At 56.5% G+C, this 18,714-nt stretch overlaps 6 protein-coding genes and 1 non-coding gene across 7 annotated transcripts; 3 read left to right on the forward strand and 4 right to left on the reverse strand.

Moving 5' to 3' along the window:
* Window positions 1-883: 883 nt before the first annotated feature.
* Window positions 884-3,567, forward strand: CLUP02_13490 (isoleucyl-tRNA synthetase; the record flags this gene model as incomplete). The annotated part of the gene is made up of 2 exons (XM_049292429.1): window positions 884-911; window positions 968-3,567. The coding sequence occupies 2 exons, from the start codon at window positions 884-886 to the stop codon at window positions 3,565-3,567; spliced, it is 2,628 nt and encodes an 875-aa protein (XP_049149575.1).
* A 589-nt stretch (window positions 3,568-4,156) lies between these two features.
* Window positions 4,157-4,255, forward strand: CLUP02_tRNA248. The gene has a single exon. It is a non-coding gene; the product is annotated as a tRNA-Leu (tRNA).
* Window positions 4,256-4,662: 407 nt separating this feature from the next.
* CLUP02_13491 (glycolate oxidase) lies at window positions 4,663-7,041 on the reverse strand (the record flags this gene model as incomplete). The annotated part of the gene is made up of 6 exons (XM_049292430.1): window positions 4,663-4,755; window positions 4,842-4,904; window positions 4,971-5,065; window positions 5,143-6,414; window positions 6,495-6,801; window positions 6,847-7,041. The coding sequence occupies 6 exons, from the start codon at window positions 7,039-7,041 to the stop codon at window positions 4,663-4,665; spliced, it is 2,025 nt and encodes a 674-aa protein (XP_049149576.1).
* Window positions 7,042-7,685: 644 nt separating this feature from the next.
* Window positions 7,686-10,093, reverse strand: CLUP02_13492 (uncharacterized protein; the record flags this gene model as incomplete). The annotated part of the gene is made up of 3 exons (XM_049292431.1): window positions 7,686-9,768; window positions 9,823-9,972; window positions 10,032-10,093. 3 exons carry the CDS (start codon window positions 10,091-10,093, stop codon window positions 7,686-7,688), a joined length of 2,295 nt encoding a protein of 764 aa, XP_049149577.1.
* A 116-nt stretch (window positions 10,094-10,209) lies between these two features.
* Window positions 10,210-11,708, forward strand: CLUP02_13493 (enoyl-CoA hydratase/isomerase; the record flags this gene model as incomplete). Its single annotated transcript, XM_049292432.1, has 4 exons — window positions 10,210-10,295; window positions 10,340-10,399; window positions 10,465-10,613; window positions 10,675-11,708. 4 exons carry the CDS (start codon window positions 10,210-10,212, stop codon window positions 11,706-11,708), a joined length of 1,329 nt encoding a protein of 442 aa, XP_049149578.1.
* A 152-nt stretch (window positions 11,709-11,860) lies between these two features.
* On the reverse strand, window positions 11,861-13,123 carry CLUP02_13494 (SPRY domain-containing protein; the record flags this gene model as incomplete). The annotated part of the gene is made up of 1 exon (XM_049292433.1): window positions 11,861-13,123. One exon carries the CDS (start codon window positions 13,121-13,123, stop codon window positions 11,861-11,863), a length of 1,263 nt encoding a protein of 420 aa, XP_049149579.1.
* A 2,386-nt stretch (window positions 13,124-15,509) lies between these two features.
* CLUP02_13495 (calcium/proton exchanger) lies at window positions 15,510-18,490 on the reverse strand (the record flags this gene model as incomplete). Its single annotated transcript, XM_049292434.1, has 6 exons — window positions 15,510-16,874; window positions 16,926-17,003; window positions 17,057-17,128; window positions 17,185-17,292; window positions 17,347-17,362; window positions 17,796-18,490. 6 exons carry the CDS (start codon window positions 18,488-18,490, stop codon window positions 15,510-15,512), a joined length of 2,334 nt encoding a protein of 777 aa, XP_049149580.1.
* Between the last annotated feature and the right edge of the window lie 224 nt (window positions 18,491-18,714).

Raw genomic sequence — 18,714 nt, forward strand, 5'->3', positions numbered from 1 at the left:
TGGCTTTCTGAAGAGGTCTATGCTCAATACGACGTGGTCGAGTGGTGCGCGGAAACCGAAGGGAACTCGAGGTAGTAAGTGATCTGAGGAGCTTTCAGAAGAAAGGTTATGATGAAGTTGATGTCGAAGGTGGAAGGATTGTAGATGAGTGAAGGTTGCCCTGACTGCACGTCGTGACGTCGGATGAGAGCTGCCCCACCTGCACATAAGTACCTTTCCTAGTTTAAAGCGTGTGCTTTTGCGGATGGGTAAGGGACGTATACTTGAGAAGCCGCGCGCTGCAAGTACTACCAGTAGCATTCTCCCTGTCCTGCAGCAGCAGTGCCCCGTGCAGTTGCTCCCGCGGGGCGGCGACTGCACGCAGCACGCAGCACGACACTGGATGCGCCTGCCGCCAGTGACCTCAGGCAATTAACAAGGACCCACTTAGAATTTCTCGGAATCGCGTCGTCCAGCTCCGGTGCCGCGTCCAGAAGCTCCGGCTTTCGACTTTCTCATCCAATGGCCGAACCTCAAAGACCGCACCGCAGTTCGACTCTCTGTTCCTCTCCTTCGTAGTGATGCTGACAAAGCGATCATGTCGAAGTCATGGGCATCGACACTGAGGCTACCTAAATCTACCTTCCCGTAAGCTTTCTGGTCTTCTGGTGCAACCACCGCCGCTCCCCCTCGGCTCCGTCCTCAGCTGACCCGTGGCCCGGGCCGTCTTAGACCGCGCCCGCTCTCGCAGTTCCGTCCCGAGTACCTCCGCCGATCCGCCGACGACTTCTACAAGTGGCAGTCATCCAATGACTCTAGGCCCGAGTTCACTCTGCACGATGGCCCCCCGTACGCAAATGGAGGCCTTCACGCCGGTCACGCCTTGAACAAGATTCTTAAGGATATGGTCAACAGAGTCAAGGTCCAGCAAGGTCCGATAGTACCCCGGAGTCGCTGTCTTCGTCGTCGCCTAATGCCAGTCTTGTAGGATATCGCATACGCTACAGGCCCGGCTGGGATTGCCATGGCCTCCCTATCGAAATGAAGGCCGTTGGCACGTCAGGCGGCAAGGGCATGACTCCGGTAGAGATCCGCAAGGCTGCGAGACAGCTCGCTTCCACCACAGTTCTGGAGCAGATGGAGGGCTTCCGCTCGTACGGCGTCATGGCCGACTGGGACGCGCGATGGACGACAATGGACCCCGATTTCGAGGTCAGGCAGTTGCGCTTGTTCAAGCAGATGGTACGGCGAGGCCTCATCTACCGCAAAAGCAAGCCCGTATACTGGTCGCCATCCTCAAGAACCGCGCTGGCGGAGGCCGAGCTGGAGTACAACGAGAACCATGTTTCAACGGCGGCTTACGTTCGATACCCAGTCATTGGCGGCCCCTCCTTGGACGGCTTTACTGGCCAGCTCTACGCCATCATCTGGACGACAACCCCCTGGACACTCCCGGCGAACAAAGCCATCGCAATTCACGAAGAACTGGACTATGCCATAATCGCCGTCAACGGAAGCGCATACCTCACTGCAGTCAGCCGTCTTGAGGCCGTTAAGGCTCTCTTCCCCGAACAGGAGCCTCAGGTCATCGTGGCGTCTATCAAGGGTTCCGAATTGCGTGGCTTGCAGTATAAGAACAGGCTGCAAGGGGCCAACTCTGCACTTCAACCAATCATCCACGCAGAGTTTGTGTCAGCAGACTCTGGAACTGGACTCGTTCACATCGCTCCTGGTCACGGTTTCGAGGACTACGAGGCTTGCGCGCAACTGGGCATCGATGCCTTCGCACCCATCGATGACGAAGGAAATTTCACCCGTGACGCTTTCCCAGACGATCCAGAAAAGCTGACCGAAGCCTCCTCGATCCTCAAGGGCGGTAGCAAGGCCGTTCTCGCCCTGATTGAAGACGATGTTCTCCAGGCAGCAAAGTACAAGCATAAGTACCCCTACGACTGGAGGACGAAACAGCCCGTGGTCATGCGGTCGACGGCCCAATGGTTCGCCGATGTCGGTAGCATCAAAGATGACGCTCTCAACGCCCTAAAGGAAGTCAAATTTGTGCCATCAACCGGACGCAACCGCCTTGAAAGCTTCGTTGTGGGTCGTAGTGAGTGGTGCATTTCTCGCCAGCGTGCCTGGGGCGTTCCTATTCCCGCTTTGTATGATGCCAATGGAGACGCCGTAGTGACAGAGGAATCCGTCGACCACATCATCTCGGTCATCCAGAAGCGTGGTATTGATGCCTGGTTCTCTGATGCTGCCGATGAACCCGCTTGGTTTGCACCGTCTCTGAAAGGAAGCTACAGACGTGGTACCGACACAATGGATGTCTGGTTCGACAGCGGAAGCAGTTGGACAGAGAGTAAGGGTCAAGCCGACATCTATCTCGAGGGATCCGACCAGCACCGCGGCTGGTTCCAGTCAAGCTTGCTTTCGTACGTCGCTGCCCAAAGGGCCGAGGGCGACGCAACTTCCCAAGCGCAGCCCAAGTCTCCTTTCAAGACTCTCATCACCCACGGCTTCACGCTTGACCACACCGGCAAGAAGATGTCAAAGTCGATCGGAAACACCATTTCACCCGGTCAAATCATGGACGGCACCCTCCTGCCGCCGATCAAGGTCAGAGGCAAGGCCAAGGTAGCCGGCGCCGCCCCAACCTACGAGGCCCTGGGTCCTGATGCCCTCCGTCTCTGGGCCGCCAGCTCAGAGTACACCAAAGACGTAGCCATCGGCCAGGCGGTCCTCAAGTCCGTCCATACCGTGCTGGTCAAGTACCGCACAATCATCAAGATGCTGACGGGTTCGATGCACGAGTCCGCCCGGACCGCGCCCACGACGACGCTGGATCACATCGCCCTCATCCAGCTGCGCGACGTCATGGCGGAAGTCGAAAAGGCCTTCGCCGCACACGAGTTCTACAAAGCGTTCAGCGCCCTCAACCGCTGGGTCGCCAACGACCTATCCGCCTTCTACCTCGAGGCGATGAAGGACCGACTTTACTGCGGCGACGGCGGCGGCGTGCTGGAGCCCATCTTCCTCGGCTTCCTCCGCATGCTGTCGCCCATGACGCCGCTCTTGGTCGAAGAGGCGTGGGACCACCGTCCCGAGTACATCAAGGCCGACAGCAGCATCCTCCACCCCTCGTACACCCCCTACGACGCACCCGTCCACGGCAGAGCGCCCTCCGCCATCGGGGAGGCTTCCCTCCGCAAGGATGTTCCTGTTCTCATGTCCGTCCAGGGCGCCGTCAAGGCCGCTCTGGAAAAGGGTCGCGCGGCCAAAGTCCTCGGGTCATCGCTGCAGTCTTCTGTGGTTGTCACGACCGAGGACCAAGCCGTGGCCGGCGTGCTGGCCAAGTATGGAGAAGAGCTGGAAGCCATGTTTGTCGTATCCTCGGTAGAGACCAACAAGGGGATACCCAACCAGCCCGAGTGGCGGTACGACGAGGTATTCGAGGTCAACGGCGCAAAGGGGACGGTCTCGGTGTTGCCGCCAAACGAGCACAAGTGCCCGCGCTGCTGGCGGTATATCGCGCCCAAAGAGGAGACGTTGTGCGGGCGTTGCGATGATGTCGTGGCGAGTTTGTAGGAATAGAAAAGAAGGACGTGTACATGTAACAACAGCTAGCCCCCTCAAACAAAAAAATCAATATACCCTCATCAGGAAATTTCACTTTCGAGGTCGACATTATGATATGTCTTCTATCTTCCGTCTCCCATATTGGTAGCCTACGCGCAATCGTAACGAGTAATCGGACGACCTAGGTGCGATAACCGAGTGGTTGAATCAAAAATTGTCAATACCACCTCTTTCTTATGTTGGTAATTAATCACTATCATTCCTAGAATTAAAAATCATCCTAGTTTCGTTCGCTGTATACCCTGGGAGTTTGCGTTCGATATTTTGCACCTTTCGAATCCTTTTCCAAAGTCGAAACCATTTCGAGCAATGCGCATACACATACACCGGCCCTTAGCTCGCCAGGAAAGACATCGTAAAATGAAATAAAGGAAGCAACTATACACTCCAATAGCTAGGAATCGGTAGAAAGATAAAGAGGAACACGAAACAATCAACGAAGACGAAAGACCCAGACGAAGGCGAAGACGTCGAAGAAAAAAGATTGGCTTTGGCCATTATGGGAGTGCTTTGTGCCTCCACCGTCATCAATCATCACGGAAGGGTGGCCGAGTTGGTTATGGCGCCAGGTTAAGGTCAGCTTAACATCTGTTTCCTGGTGGGGCAACCCGCGCGAGTTCGAGTCTCGTCCCTTTCATTTTTCGCTTTTTTGACAATCTCCAAGACAAAAATGCCTCTAGAAAGCATTGAGCGAACGCCATTTTGGTTTTCTTTGCGACATTGAAGTCATGTTCTTTTCATTTCGTCCTGTTGTTGTGAATACGCCTTGCAGCACCCGCGAAACACGGATCACAATCGTTTGGCCAAACCACCCACCAAAAGTCTGGGGACGAACAATACCCATTCCAATTCTGGAAAAAGTGCTTGTCAATTGTGCGCCGGCCCTAGCTAGTTAGGTGAATACCGGACGCATCAGGGAGATGTATATATATACAAGAGTTTAATAATGCCATCTAGGTTCTGCTTCCTCTCTGTCCCCCTAATCATCTTACACCAGAGCCCGGAATCAAGAACCCATAGGTTCCTCGACCTCGCCGCCGCTTTTTACCACTGGCTCACCTCGCCAGCCTTGGGCGGCTGTACTCTGACGATCTTATCGCAGTTGAGCAGGCAGAGGGGGTCAAGAGCCTTCTTGATCTGTGACGAAGCATCATGTTAGCACTTCAGTTCCCAGGCAATCATAAGCACCGAAGGGGGGAACTCGCCTGTCTCATGGTATCGACGGTAGATTCGCCCAGCTCGTGCGGGAGGTAATCTCTCTTGACGAGTCCGACGCCATGCTCACCCTATCAGCCATGTTAGCGAATCTCGGATACTTCAACGGGCTAGCCAAAGGTCTGACGACAACATACCGTGACGGTGCCCTCCATCTCGACAGCTCTCTTGACCATGTTATGAACCAGGTGTTCGGCCCTCTTGCGCTCCTGGTCATTGTAAAGCAGAATGGCTGACATCAAAAGTTAGCACTCTCTCCTTCAAAACATTCGCGTCCCCCACGCATGACCAAAAAAAAAAGGAACTCACTGTGGAAGTTTCCATCCCCAACATGCCCAACAATGGTGCCAAAAAGCCCACTCTTGGCCATGGCCTCCTTGGTCTCCTCAATAATGTCAGGCAACCGGCTCGTCGGCACCGCAACGTCCCCAGTCCAGACGTGATCCCCCTCGCGCCGGACCGCCATCGTGCTCCACAGCGCCTCCTTCCTCGCGCTCCACAGCTCCTGCTGCTCCTCCTCGTTCTTGGCGAAATCAAACGTCTTGCTGCCCGTCTTGCTCGCGAGCTGCTTCACCAGCGCCACCTGCTCCTTGACGCCCGTCTCCGTGCCGGCGAACTTGAAAAACAGCGTCGGCGCCTCGGCCCACGCCTTGCTCGTCATGCCGGCCTTGTTGATGCACTGCATCTGCAGGTCGTCCAGGATCTCCACCGCCGCGACCGGGATGCCGGCGGCGACGACCTTGGCGACGCAGTTGGCCGCGTCGCGGATCGTGGGGAAGGCCGAGACGGCGACCGAGGTGGACGCGGGCTTCGTCGTAACTTTCAGGGTGGCCTCCGTCACGAGGCCCAGGGTGCCCTCGGACCCGATGAAGAGCTTGGTGAGGTCGTAGCCGGCGGAGCTCTTGCGCGGGCGCTGCCGCGTCTTGATGATGGTGCCGTCGGCCAGCACGACCGTCAGGCTCAGCACCCACTCGCGCATGGTGCCGTAGCGGTAGGCGTTGGTGCCGCTGCATCCGGTGCCAATCATGCCGCCAATCATGGCGCCCGGGCCCGGGTCCGGCGGGAAGAACAGGCCCGTCTGCGCCAGCTGGTCGTTGAGCGACTCCCACCCGACGGCGGGCTGCACCACGACGTCGAGGTCCTCCTGGTGCAGCTTGAGGACCTTGTTCATGCGCCCGAAATCGATCGAGATGCCGCCGCGCGTGGGCGTGAAGTGGCCCTCGAGGCTGGTTCCGCCGCTGTAGCCGACGACGGGGATGCGCCGCTGGTGGCAGATCTTCATGATCTCCGAGACCTCCTCGGTGGTGCTGGGGAAGACGACGCAGAACGGCCGCTCGTCGGGCTTGGCCGAGTGCGAGGACCACTCCGAGTTGGCGTGGTGTTCGAGGTCGACCTTTGTGGTGCTGACGTGCTCCTTGCCGACGATGCCGACGAAGTCGGCCCAGGCGGCCTCGAGGTTCTCCTTGTTGAGCTTGTGGACCGGCGCGATCGTCTTGGCTAGCGGCAGGGTCGATTCTTCGCTGGGGCTCGGGGGCACGAGGGTGCCTAGGTAGTACGACACTCCCATCGTGGTGAGTAGCACTGCCAGCACGCAACGGCGCATTAGCTGCTGTGACAAGTCTTGTTGCAACGTCTCGCCGCCCCGGAACATCAGGACTTACCGAAAGTGTACGCCAGATTCCTGCTATTCCCCGTCTTCTCTCGCTCGGCAGCGAACCTCTCCCGCTCCGCCTTCTCGCGCGCCAGACGCTGGGTGATGCTGCCGACGACCTGACCCTGAAATGTCCGGCCCTTCTGCTTCTCCTCAGTGTTGCTCGGCGTGCCGCGCTCACTCGACATATGCCGTGCGGTAGCACCATTGGCGAGAGCGACGCATCGCCGGCGCGGGGCCGGGCTTGCGGTCCTGAGGCTTTGCAGAGCTGCCTGGGGAGCTCGAGCTCTGATATGCGCCATTGCGCCTATGTTCGACTCGGCGGTGGTGTTGATGGACGAGGTGTGTCAGGAATGCGGTACAGATTGCGGTACGAGCTTCTTCGATTGATCAGAAGTTGAAGAGGGGATAGGCTTCGAGCCATCCGGGTTCGGAGCTCTGTAGAAGTCGAGAGGAGGGGATGGTGGCTTCGTTGGAGGAGCTGTACTGCGTACGCGGGCGAACGACTGCGAATAGTAGTGCAGGTAAAGATTATTTGTAGCTGGGTGGAGCTGCATCCGTCTTAGCACTTCTGGAGCTCGGATGGCGAAATGGAATCCATGCAAGCCGCCTGCAGCAATGGAACTGGAGCAGAAAGTGCACCCTGCGAGCCTATCGGGGATAAGGATTGGCCGGCCCGGAAGCGGGGAAGGGTTGTGCGGTGGGGGCTGCCGTAGTACCGTGGTATGCCCGCGCCGGTGTGGAACTCCACTTCTTCACCGTCTGGCCCCCCCTTCCGTCCGCTTATCCAAGGCCGAGGATAACTCTGGCTAATGGAATGGCGTGCTAGCGAGGTCGGAGACACCCATGGTCCATTATGTTGGGTGCACAGCAGACAAGAACATGCCATGGCTGACTGTTTATGGCTTGAGATTCCGTGTTGATTACATACCAACTTGGGAAAGCATACTAAGTCGGCACGGATAAGCCCCGAGACTCCCGATACAATTGCCGTGAACTTCCTCGTCATCATTTCCACATTTCAACGACTGTCACCGGCCTGCCTGTAAGGAATGGAAGATCTCTCAAAGTACAGAACTCCATGAATCCAATCCTATAGATCCATACACCTCGTTATATCAAACATGCGCCCCATTGTCCGTAGAAAGCCTCCCCAAAGTATCTAATCTCACCTTATAATAAGGTAGTCTCTCGAAGCACCTTAAGTCTTCCATCCAGGGATAAGCTGCACATTAAACGTCGGCGTCCCAAGCCCCCCAGCAGCCCCCCTCAAATGCGCCAAATACGCAGCAAGCTCCCCGTCCTGCTCGATCGCCAACGGCATCTCCCCGCCCTTGCCATCCTTCAACACCCCCTCCAGCCGTAGACAAATCGCCCCCGGGAACTTACTCGCCGCCGCGTGCCGCAGCTCCTGCACGGAATGCGAGCTTAGCGTCGCGATCCAGATGGTCGTAGTGGCCATGAAGGTGGAGGAAGGGTGGAGGCGTAGGTAGACGGCTATGCTCGTGGTAGACGGAGGCTGCGGCTGCGGGTGCTGGTGCTGTGGTAGAGGTGACGACGGTGCGTGGAAGACGGGTTGTTGCTGCTGCTGCTGCTGTGCTGCGGCGGCAGCAGCTACGGCGTATTGCTGCGCGTATTGCTGGTCTACAAACGCCGCCTGCGCGTCGGCTGCTAGGAGGAGAGACGAGCCCATGTGGTGGGTTTCCAGCCCCATGTCCGGCTGCCCGAGGAGCGCCGATGAGAGGATCCTCGCCGCGGAGTGGCCCATCGGGTCGGCGGCCGCGGCGGCCTGGACCTGCATCGACACGGTGGGCATGAGCATCTGCGGCTGCTGGCTTGCCCCCGAGCCGGGCACGAGTCCCATAGACGGCGGTACGGATACCTGGCTGGCATCGACGTACTGGCCGCCGCCCAAGTCATCCTCGTCTTCCAAAGCATCAGCCATTTCTGGCTGTGCGGACTGGGCCCGGATCTGAATTGCCTGGACATCCTCTTGCCGTTTCGCGTCGTCGCGGACTAGTTGCGTCTGTTGCGTGACTCCTCGTTTCTGTGGCTGCTCCCGCCTCGAGGCATCATCCCTCAACCTCTTCATCACATCCTTCGCAAGAACATCCAAAGCCCGCACCTTTTCAGCGTGAGCGTGAGCATGCACTGAAGAAGCACCGCCGTCTCCTTCGTCTCCTTCGTCCCCCGGCGGAGCGAGAACTCGCCGTACCAGCTCCGACCCAGCCTCCCACTCCGCCTTCAGCTCCGCCCACTGCGCCGGCCCAGCCTCAGACTTGCAACCGAGCCCCTCCCGCTTCAATATCCTCTCAAACGCCGCGCGGAGATCCCTCGCCTCCTCCGGGTTGACGCCCAGGATATTTTTCGCCTCGGCGAGCGTGAGCCGCTTCTCCAGCGTCCGCGCCCGCTTCGTGATGTCCGTACATATAACGTCGAGCGCCAATTTCTTGGACTCGTGGTTGTTACTGCTGCGGTTGTTACTGCTGTTGCTGTTGCTGTTGCTGTTGCCGTTCGCATCCCCAGACTCCTCGTCGTCCCACATCACTGCTCTCAGCCGCGGCGTCTCCCTCACAAGCCGGGCCTTGACGGCCTCCCACCTCTCCGGCCCGGCGATCGTCTTCTTGACGATGCCGGCTTCCTCGCAGAGCTGCGCAAACGTGACCCGCACCTGACGATATACGTCCGTCTCCAACCCGAGGATGGCTTTTGCGTCGTCGAGCGTGGTCTCTGAAGGGAAGCGCGGGGCGATGGAGTGTTGCGAACCATGAGATGACGCGGCCTCCCAGGCTCGCAGCCGCCGCCTCTTCCTCCTGTTGTTGCTGCTGTTATTGCCGTTGCTCTCCTTGCCCCCCACCGCGTCGTCGTCTTCGTCGCCCTCGCCCTCGCCCGGCAGCGACGACCCCAGCATCTCCCGATCCGTAGGAGTACCAGGCGTCACAACCCCCTCACCACCCCGGCTCCCAAAGCCGTCGTCGATAGTAACCACAGATGCTCCCCGCCGACCAGAACCCGCCACCACCTCCTCCTCGTCCCCATTACCCTCCCTAGACCGCTCCCCATTCGCAGCCTTCAAAAGCCACCGGTTCCTCGTCCTCACGCGAATCAGCTCGCGCTTCTTGATGTCGAACCCATCCTCCCTCAGCACGGCCAGCATCTCTCCCTGCGTCAGGTTCCGCTCCCACAGCTCCTTGACGCGCGCGACCAGCCGGCCGTTCTTGTGCGCAGGGTTCTGCTTGGACGGGAAATCCCACTTGCGGAACTGGGTCTGGAAGGCTCGTTTGCTGTACCATGTGTGTGAGCGAGCGACATGTGTAGTCCGACAGCCTTTACTTTACCCCGGATTCGGCCCCGGCCCCGGCCCCGGCCCCAGTCCCGGTTCCGTTGTGAAACGGGGGTAAGCTTTGCCGGATGTGGATCGGGCAGTCCGGCCGGCGAGAGGAACCACGAAGACCATAGGGGAGCAGAGATGGATAAAGAGACTCAAACTGACCAGGGCGCAAAGTCATGGTGCATTTTTAGGTACATCATGATGTCCTCGAGGGACCTCTTCTCGTTGATGTAGAGCTGAAAACATAGCTTCTCGTGGGCATCCCAATCGTATACCATGCCTCTAGATTTCCTCTACAAGTCGTGTCTTGTAATAATGCGTCTTTGGCTGAATGGGGGAGCGTCGACGATGCGCAAGTGGTTAGTTGAGTCAGCCGTACTGTGCCAAGATCATGATGCACGGTAGCGAAGACTGTCTGATTGTCTTATCTCAGTCTTATCGCGTTCTTATCATTGTCTTTACCGAAGTACCTTTTGCTCGGTGAGCTTCGGTGAGCTTCGGTGAGAAGCTGTACGTCCACTAAGTGTCATGGCTGTATCTCTCGGGAACTTGGTCATCGATCCCGTTAATCGGCTTCATAATGAGTAAGTAACTTGATTAAACCAAGATTTCAGAATCTCCAAGTTTCTGACAGCAATTAAGAACCAAGCCAGTCCCTGATACACGCCGGGCCGCTCCGCATGGACGTTGATCACTCTACCATTCCGGACCTCGGTACCGGTTGTAAGCGCTCTTCCCCTCCATCTCCAACCTTTGACCTCGAACCCAAAGACGGCGGCAAAGCGCATCCACGTAAAAGTTGGCTTCCATCTACATTATCCCCTACCTCCATCCCCTACAATCCTGTCAATCTGAGTAGTTCAACCTCCATCAAAAACCACAAGTTCCATCACAAACAGTCTCACCACCAACCTCATCACCACGACCTCAACTCCACATCCGATACATCATCAACCACAACCCTCCAAAACCTCCAAGAACCCATCACCAACAATGTCCTCCCTCCCAACATCCTACAACACCCTCTCCCTCCCTCAAATAACCCTCTCCCACCACCCCGCCTCCTCCCCCTCCCCGACCCCAGTGATACTCCTCACCCTCGACCGCCCCTCCGCCCGCAACGCCTTCACAGACGAAATGGCATCCTCCCTAGCAAAAGCCTACGCCCTCCTCTCCACCGACCCCCGCGTAAAAGCCATAGTCCTCACCGGCTCAGACCCCTCCAACAAGACCTTCTGCGCAGGAATGGACCTCCACAACCGCGTCCGCCTCCCCTCCCACCGCGACGCCCACCGCGACACGGGAGGCCTCGTCGCTCTGGCAATGCACAACTGCTCGAAACCCATCATCGCCGCGATAAACGGCTCCGCCGTCGGCGTGGGCATCACGATGGCCCTCCCCGCCTCCGTCCGCATCGTCTCCCGCGACGCGAAGATCGGCTTCGTCTTTGGGCGGCGCGGGTTCAACATGGAGGCCTGCTCGTCCTTTTACCTCCCGCGCCTCGTCGGCGCCGGCCCGGCGCTGCATCTGTGCACCACGGGAGGGGTGTACCCCGCCACGAGCCCGCTACTGCGCAACTTGTTCAGCGAGATCGTCGCGCCGGGCGAGGTTCTCCCGCGCGCGCTGGCGGTCGCCGAGGATGTCGCTGCGAACGTGAGTACCGTGGCCGCGAGGGTGATGCGGGATATGATTCTGAGGTCGCCGGCGAGTCCGGAGGAGGCGCACCTGCTGGAGAGCAAGATCTTCTTCGACCTGTTTAGCGGGAAAGATAGTAAAGAGGGGATGGAGAGTTTCATGGAGAAGAGAGCGCCGCGGTTCGAGGCGACGATGGAGAAGGATGCGCCGACGGCGTACCCGTGGTGGAAAGAGGTTGATATCAAAGCAAAGATTTGAAATTCGCTGTATAATTACATTTGTAAAATTGAAATCTTGACATGAGGAGAAGTACTGTATGGACGATCCTGATTGCAGTATGTAACCGCCCGCTAACCCAGTCCACCCTTATGGAAACCCCCTATCCAATCATAAACCAAGCCCACCCGCTCTCAAGGTCTGTACTTCCACAACTCCGGGTCAAAGATGATATCGTACTCGTTCTTGGAGAATGTGCCAATGGCACAACTCAGGTCATGGTATCCCTCCAGACCGTTGACCGGCAAATCTTGCTCAGAGTCACCCTCCTCATGAAGGTTCCAGCTCCCGGACAGTCTACCGTCTCGCGTGAAGAAGATCTCAACGCTCATCCTGCCGTCCTGAGCCGTGAAGGACATGCCGATACCCAGCGTCTCGCCGGGTTGGAAGGGTGTTGTGAAAGACTTTCCGCCCCATCTGTCGTTGATGTACTTGTGTCCGTCATCGCCGTGAACACCGAGACTGCCGCGGTGCCATCCGGGAAGACGGAAGTTGGGGTACGGAAGCGCGGTGAAGCCAAGGGCGAGGTCTACCTCACTTGCCGATCCGCGAATCTTGACTTCATAATAGACCTTGAAGGGTTTGCCGGTGGCGAGAGGCGAATTGTGCTTGACCGAGTATAAAGGCGGGTAGCCGATGATGGTGCTATCAGGTGCATTCCTTTGCGTCGTGACCTCCCACTTACCCGAGACGGGCTGGGCCATTGTGCCGCGGAATCCTTGAGGCTGGAGAAGCCATATCCTGTGCGTGCGCAAAGCCTCGAGAGCACTAGCGTCAAGATTGATAGGCTTGACGAGAGGGTACTGGGCCACCCAGGCCTCCCCAGCTTCAGCCTCTTGCTCCGTAGAGTTGTTCGCAGGGGAACGGTCAAACCCACTGAAGAAGGCCGGGGGCGGTGGGAAGAGGGTGGTATCGGGAACCGCCGTCTCCCAGTCGTGTTTTTTCGATTCCGATGGTGGGGGGCCCGAGGGAGGAGCCGTGTAGTCATTGTGGGATGGCGGAGGTCCCGGAGGAGGAGCAGTATAGTCACTGCGGGCCGGCGGAGGTCCCGGAGGCGGCGCGTACTCACTCTGCTGGTGTGAGGGAGGAGGTCCCGATGGCGGCGCATATCCTCCATGGGACGGAGGAGGACCCGAGGGAGGCGCAAATTCACCAGCCCGGCCTGGCGGCGGACCACTCGGGGCGGCGTACGTCTGACTCGGAGGCGGGCCGGGAGGAGGAACATACTGCTGCTGGGCCGAATGCTGCCCCGGAGGCGGACCAGCCGGCGGCGCGTATTGGGGCTGCTGCTGATTGCTGCTGGTCATCTTGGCGTCTTGCTGCTGTAGTGAAGAAGGACGTTGCGCGGGACGCGGGGCAGGACTATCATCCTTGTCGGCCTTGCTGCCGAAACACATCTTCAGGAATTGGGGGGGGGGGGGGGGGGGGGGGGGGGGGGGGGGGGTTTTTTTGGTGGGGTGTGGGGGTTTTTGTGGGGGGGGGGGGGGGGGTGTGGGGGGGGGGGGGGGGGGGGTGGGGGGGGGGGGGGGGGGGGGGGGGGGGGGGGGGGAAGAAGGTTTTGGGGCTTTTTATGCAGTTCGTCTGGTGTCCGGTCTTTCGTGGCCCGTTGTGTTTGCGGAACAAATGTGGTGAGTCGGAGGGGTAATAGATGTTGCGGAGAGTATCTCTGGGTGTGTGGGCGCCTTGACGTCGGAATTGAGCTTGAGCTTGAGCTTGAGTAGGTAAAGCAGTGGGAAACCTGAAACAATGCGACCCAGACGAGTGAGGGTGGGAATTGGCAAATGTGCAAGATGTTGCAGGTATGGAAAACTTGTCTAGCGTCGCGGGTGATGTAGGTGAAATGCAGTGATGATGCACGACGGGGGCGGGTGAGGCGTTGATATGAAGAAGAACAAAGGTGGCTGTGTTTTCTTTGGGCGGTAGCAGATGACGGGATTCTAAGGTACCTAGGCTGACTGGCTCCCCCAGTGATGATGAGAGGACCATGATGGTGGAACTTTGGGAGCTGTCCGCAATAGGCAGCTGGGATCCATTTTTCTTTGGCGATACCTGCTGCAGGACGCTGGAGCTGCATAGTCCCCCGCAGCAACAGGTATAAACGACACTCCAATGAGCTCCCTGCGTTTGGAGTGTTTCTGTGCCTTGGTTTACCCAAGATAGTAGGCACGTAGGTACACTACGGTACCTGATTGTTCGACGCCTCAAGGTGCAAGCACTTTGTCTTTACTTTACCACATACCTAGAACAAAGCTACATGCGCCAATGCACCACCCTGGGCAGACAACGACAATGACACCAAAAACAACTCTCTTGTGCGACCAACGGCTTTTCACCCTCTTTACCTCGACCAACATACACCTAACTGGACGAAAGAAGTAAACACTAGCCACGGCAGTGGCATCAAGGAGGCCGCCTACCTAGGTAACTGCTCGATGGCGTACCCTGATCATCACCCGGCGCAATCGGGCGGAACTGGTGTGGGGGCAATCGGCGCAGCTAGCTTTTTAAGCTTACCCAGTGGGCCGAAACTTCCATCCCCTCAATGTCACCGAACCATGTCACCATGAATGGCCAACTTGATGTATGGGCGTTGCGGTTTTCCCCCGTGGGGTTTCATTGGTTTCTCTCCATGAACAACACTCGTGTTTCTGGAACACCGGCGGAAATCAAATACGATCCTGTGCCTACCTGTCAACCTGGTATCACTCCGTTGCTGACTAAACAAGATGTTGACCCCAGACTAAGATGCATTGCTGTCATCGTCAATCTACTGTACCTACCTTACCTGCGTAAGATAAGTTACATGGAAGGCTACAGTCACCTTGTGGAGGGCTGGATGCAGTATCCAGAAACTACTCCGAGTCGTCAAAGCCGTTTAAGATGTTCGATTCAGGGAGGGAATTGGTAGTCGGCCAACTTGGAATTTTCACCTTGGATATACAAAACATCAACACCGGCTGACCTCCATATTCTTCAACCGCGTCCTACATCGAGCACAATACACAGACAAAGCCAGCCATCCACTAGCTCCCGACTATGCCATACCATCTCGCCAACACGGTACGTATGCGAGATACTTTCCCACGGAAATGATAGGAGATGACGGCTACAGACTCAGAGCTTAAACAGGCTACCTCGACCAGCCATCTCTGGAAAACCGAGTACCATCCACATACTCATTTTCTTTACATGAATGGCTACAATCAGAGTAGGCGAAATAGAGGAAACATCCTGGGCGGCACATTAGTCTGTCGCTAACCTCGCCTATCAAGGCAATGCTGGTTAACTCCTTCTTGATCCTTCATGTCAGCGGCAAAGGAGAAGTCAATGCGGTGTTGAAGATGAACAGCCAGGCGGAGATGCACCGTGAAGAAAAAGTGAAATACTCCAAAGCTACGACTCAAGAGTATCCAACAATAACAAAATTTACAATCGAAAGCATCGCATATCTCATAATTCATGGTGTAAAAATACGTGTATATTCGGCGCCCAAGAGCCTGTTCCCGTGTGGAAGACGGTGAACCAAAGCTACTAATTGTGTGCGCCATCGGTCAAAAGTTTGAAATTGCAACAAACTTGTGCAAGAATGATATAACCCCAAGCCCAAATCACCCCCTTGTAAATAAAAGCCGCGTGCCATCGCGAATATGCCATAGCAGCAGAGTAGAAAGAAATCTTCATGAAGCGTCGTAAGTTGTTCTTCACCAACAACCACTCCTCCCCATCAGGTCAACCGCATAGCATAAGAATCATGTCCTATTATGCGACCTCATTCCCCCAAATTCAGGCGCCGAAGGAGCTCGTCTCGTCCGAGTTGGGGTAGAAGAAAGCAACCACAGCAATAATGATGTATGTTGCACACAACAAAGCGCCCTCAAGGTAGTTACTCCTTCCGTCGAGTACCAGGAAGTTGACAATGAAAGCTGAAACGAACAGGCAGACTGTCTCGAACAAGGTAAAGTACAGCGACATATCGCGGTCCATAGCCCAACCGATGATGACGACAATGGGCGTGATGAAGAGAGCGATCTGGATGGAGCTACCAACGGCAACACCAATGGCCAGGTCCATCTTATTCTTCATAGCGACAGTGACGGCCGTGACGTGCTCTGCTGCGTTGCCAACAATGGGGAGGATAATGAGACCGATGAAGATCTCGCCAAGAGGACTGGTCTTGACAACCTCGTTAATGGAGTCGACAAGGAACTCGGCGCAGACGGCGACAAGGGCGGTGGAGAAGAGCAGAAGAAGGACGGCAGCAGTGCGGGATAGGTGATCGTTGTCGGCAGTCTCGTCCTTGGCACTCAGACCACTATTGACAGTCGCGACACCAGGAATCTGGGCGGGGAACACTCCTCCGGGGGGGCGAACGTTCCCATACTGGTTCAGACGGTCGGGCAAGGAGTTGGTACGACGGATACCGAAACGGACTCGGGGGACTGGGCCGGCCGGGGCAGCGGGGCCGGCGGATGGGGTCTCATCGGGTGTGGTGAAGACAGCGGGGGCGAAGTTCTTAATCGACAGCCCGCGAAGGCCAGACACTGGGCGACTCTTGGCGGCTTGAGTGGTATCGGTCGGCTCCGAGGGGCCAGCGGATTGATCGGCAAAGTCCAGACGGCGGGGTTCACCCGCTTGAGCGCTGCTGGTCAAAGGCTCATGGCCTTCAACATCGACAAGGTTGTTCCGGGAGGCCTTCTTGGACTTCTTCTGATGCTTGTGATGACGTCTGCGATGCTTTCTGTGCTTACGAGACCTGTCTTCCTCAACGGCCTCATCGCTACCGACAGAGTTGAAGCGAGGAATGGCTGGACGACTGGCGGATCCTTCAGAGCCGTGAGTTGTACCGACAGAGGAGTTACGGGTACGGGGGAGACCGTCGGTATTGACAGAAACCACACTAGACTTGCGCCTTCTACCGGCGCGCATGACCTTTCTCATTGTCTTGCGTACAGTGCCTCCAGAGCTGTCAGAAGCATCTGAATCGGAGTCGGAGTCGGAGCTATCCTCAGAACTGGAAGAGTCGAAGAAACCAATAGCAGGGCCAGGAGCGGACTCAGCGTCCACAATGTGTTGCGGTGTAGACTCATACATGTAGGCATGAGACTTCAACTGGAACAGGAGGTACAAGATGTACACCAATAGGAGGACCTACATGAAATTAGCAGTCGAGACTTGGGTAGTACATCATAGAGTACTCACCACACTGGTACCACGGCTAATCTTGAGAGTCTCATCCTCAGCCTTGAAGGTGTTTTGAAATGAAGCGTGGAAGGCAGTCTGGGAAGTGGTTAGTTTCAGGATATTCTCCGGCGTGGCTTCAGAAAACTTACAGGAAGCACCAAACTGATGACACTCAAACTAAGCAGACAAGCACTCATCTGCGTGACGGTGCTATTGTAGATCTAATGACTGTATCAGTACAGTACTAATTTTCGTCAAAAGAGCCGATTGAACTCACCTGCTCTCGGAAGCGCAGGCCACCGAGGAAGAAGCACATGCCCAAAATGAGCAGCAAGTTGGCCAAAATAGAGCCTAGGAGGGACGCCTGAACAATGCGAATTTCATCCTGGGTCCAAGTCAGCGAGCAAGTCCGCTGAAATTACATGTTAGACTATCCTACCTTGACAAGCGCGATGCTGAAGAGCCGCAAAAGATGTACATGTTAGCCAACCTGCAATAAAGTATACTCTAGAAAATAACGATCGATTTGTAGGTTGTGAATTGACATTGGGAGAAGAGAACTGCATGATTTGGGACTTGATTGATGTGATGGTGTCTTTTGGTGTAGACTTCTCGTCTCTTTCTCGTCTTTGTCACCCGCAGAAGGGTAGGAACATACATGCTGGATTGGAGAAATAAGCATTAGCCAAGACTGCGCCAAGACATTCAGAGGGTTGCAAGGTTCGAGATATTCAGGGCCAAGATCCAGTGAGCGGCTTAGCCAAGACAGGTGCCAAGACAAGCCGCAACACGTTTGGATCTTTGGGCTTCCCCACCGCGAGCCTCCTCCAAACCACCTCGTAGAGTGGCTTGGAGGGAAGAATGGAAATAGAGTCAGGCAAAACTTACAAGATAATCAGTTCAACGGCATTGCCGAAAGTCACGTTCAGGAGGGCGCCAATGGTGTCACCAAGCTTGCTGGCGACGGACTCGGTGGCGTGGCTGAGCAGGCCGGCGAGTGGAATGATGGCGATGGCATTCATTGCGAAGACGATGCCGGGGCTCACGCCGAGGGCTTTCGTGATGATGCCTACCGGGACGAAGACGAGGAGCACGTTGACCCAGCTGTGGAACAGGATCATTTTACACGTGAGGTAGAAGCGGGCAAAGACGCCGGGTTTCTGCTTCTGTTCGGGAGTTTGATTCTTCTTCAAAGCACCCTCCTCGTCTACGACAGCCCCCTGCCGCGAAGTTTTCGAAGATATAGCAACATCCTCGAGGTCGCGGGGACTTGTTTTCTCATTGATGTCATCCGGGCATGTGAGGGTGAGGTTGTTGCTCGCAGAAGAGCTCGTGATGTGAGAGGAGACGCCATTGGCGACGCCATTACTACTATTGGTAGTAGAAGCCGTGGTGTCGAACGTGTTGTTGCGCTGGGTAGCGGGAAGAGAAGACTTGCTGGACAAGTCTATTGAGTCGGTGACTATGTTTGCCGAATTGCCGTGGGATCGGTTCGAGGAGCTGCGACGGACGCCATGCGCTGATCCTGCTGCGCCAGAGCCTCTGGTGTCTATATTGGGGGGATCAGAGGAGGCTTTCTTCATCGAAATAGATGACCGGACACTCGTGTCTCGGCTGGAGCGCGGTTTTCTTTGGGGAAAGAGTAGAGTGTTTTTTGGCGATGGCACACAATGGAGTTTCTTAGAGACGCAAAAGTGAAGACAAGCTTCGGGAGGAGAATAAGTACGGACAAGGAGAGAAGAAGACTAGAAGGGGAATGTGGTCGGACGGCGACAGATGAGGGATGCTTTAAAGGTCGAATCGACTA

Source organism: Colletotrichum lupini, chromosome 7 (genome assembly GCF_023278565.1).
Source record: "Colletotrichum lupini chromosome 7, complete sequence".
Lineage (NCBI taxonomy): Eukaryota > Fungi > Ascomycota > Sordariomycetes > Glomerellales > Glomerellaceae > Colletotrichum > Colletotrichum lupini.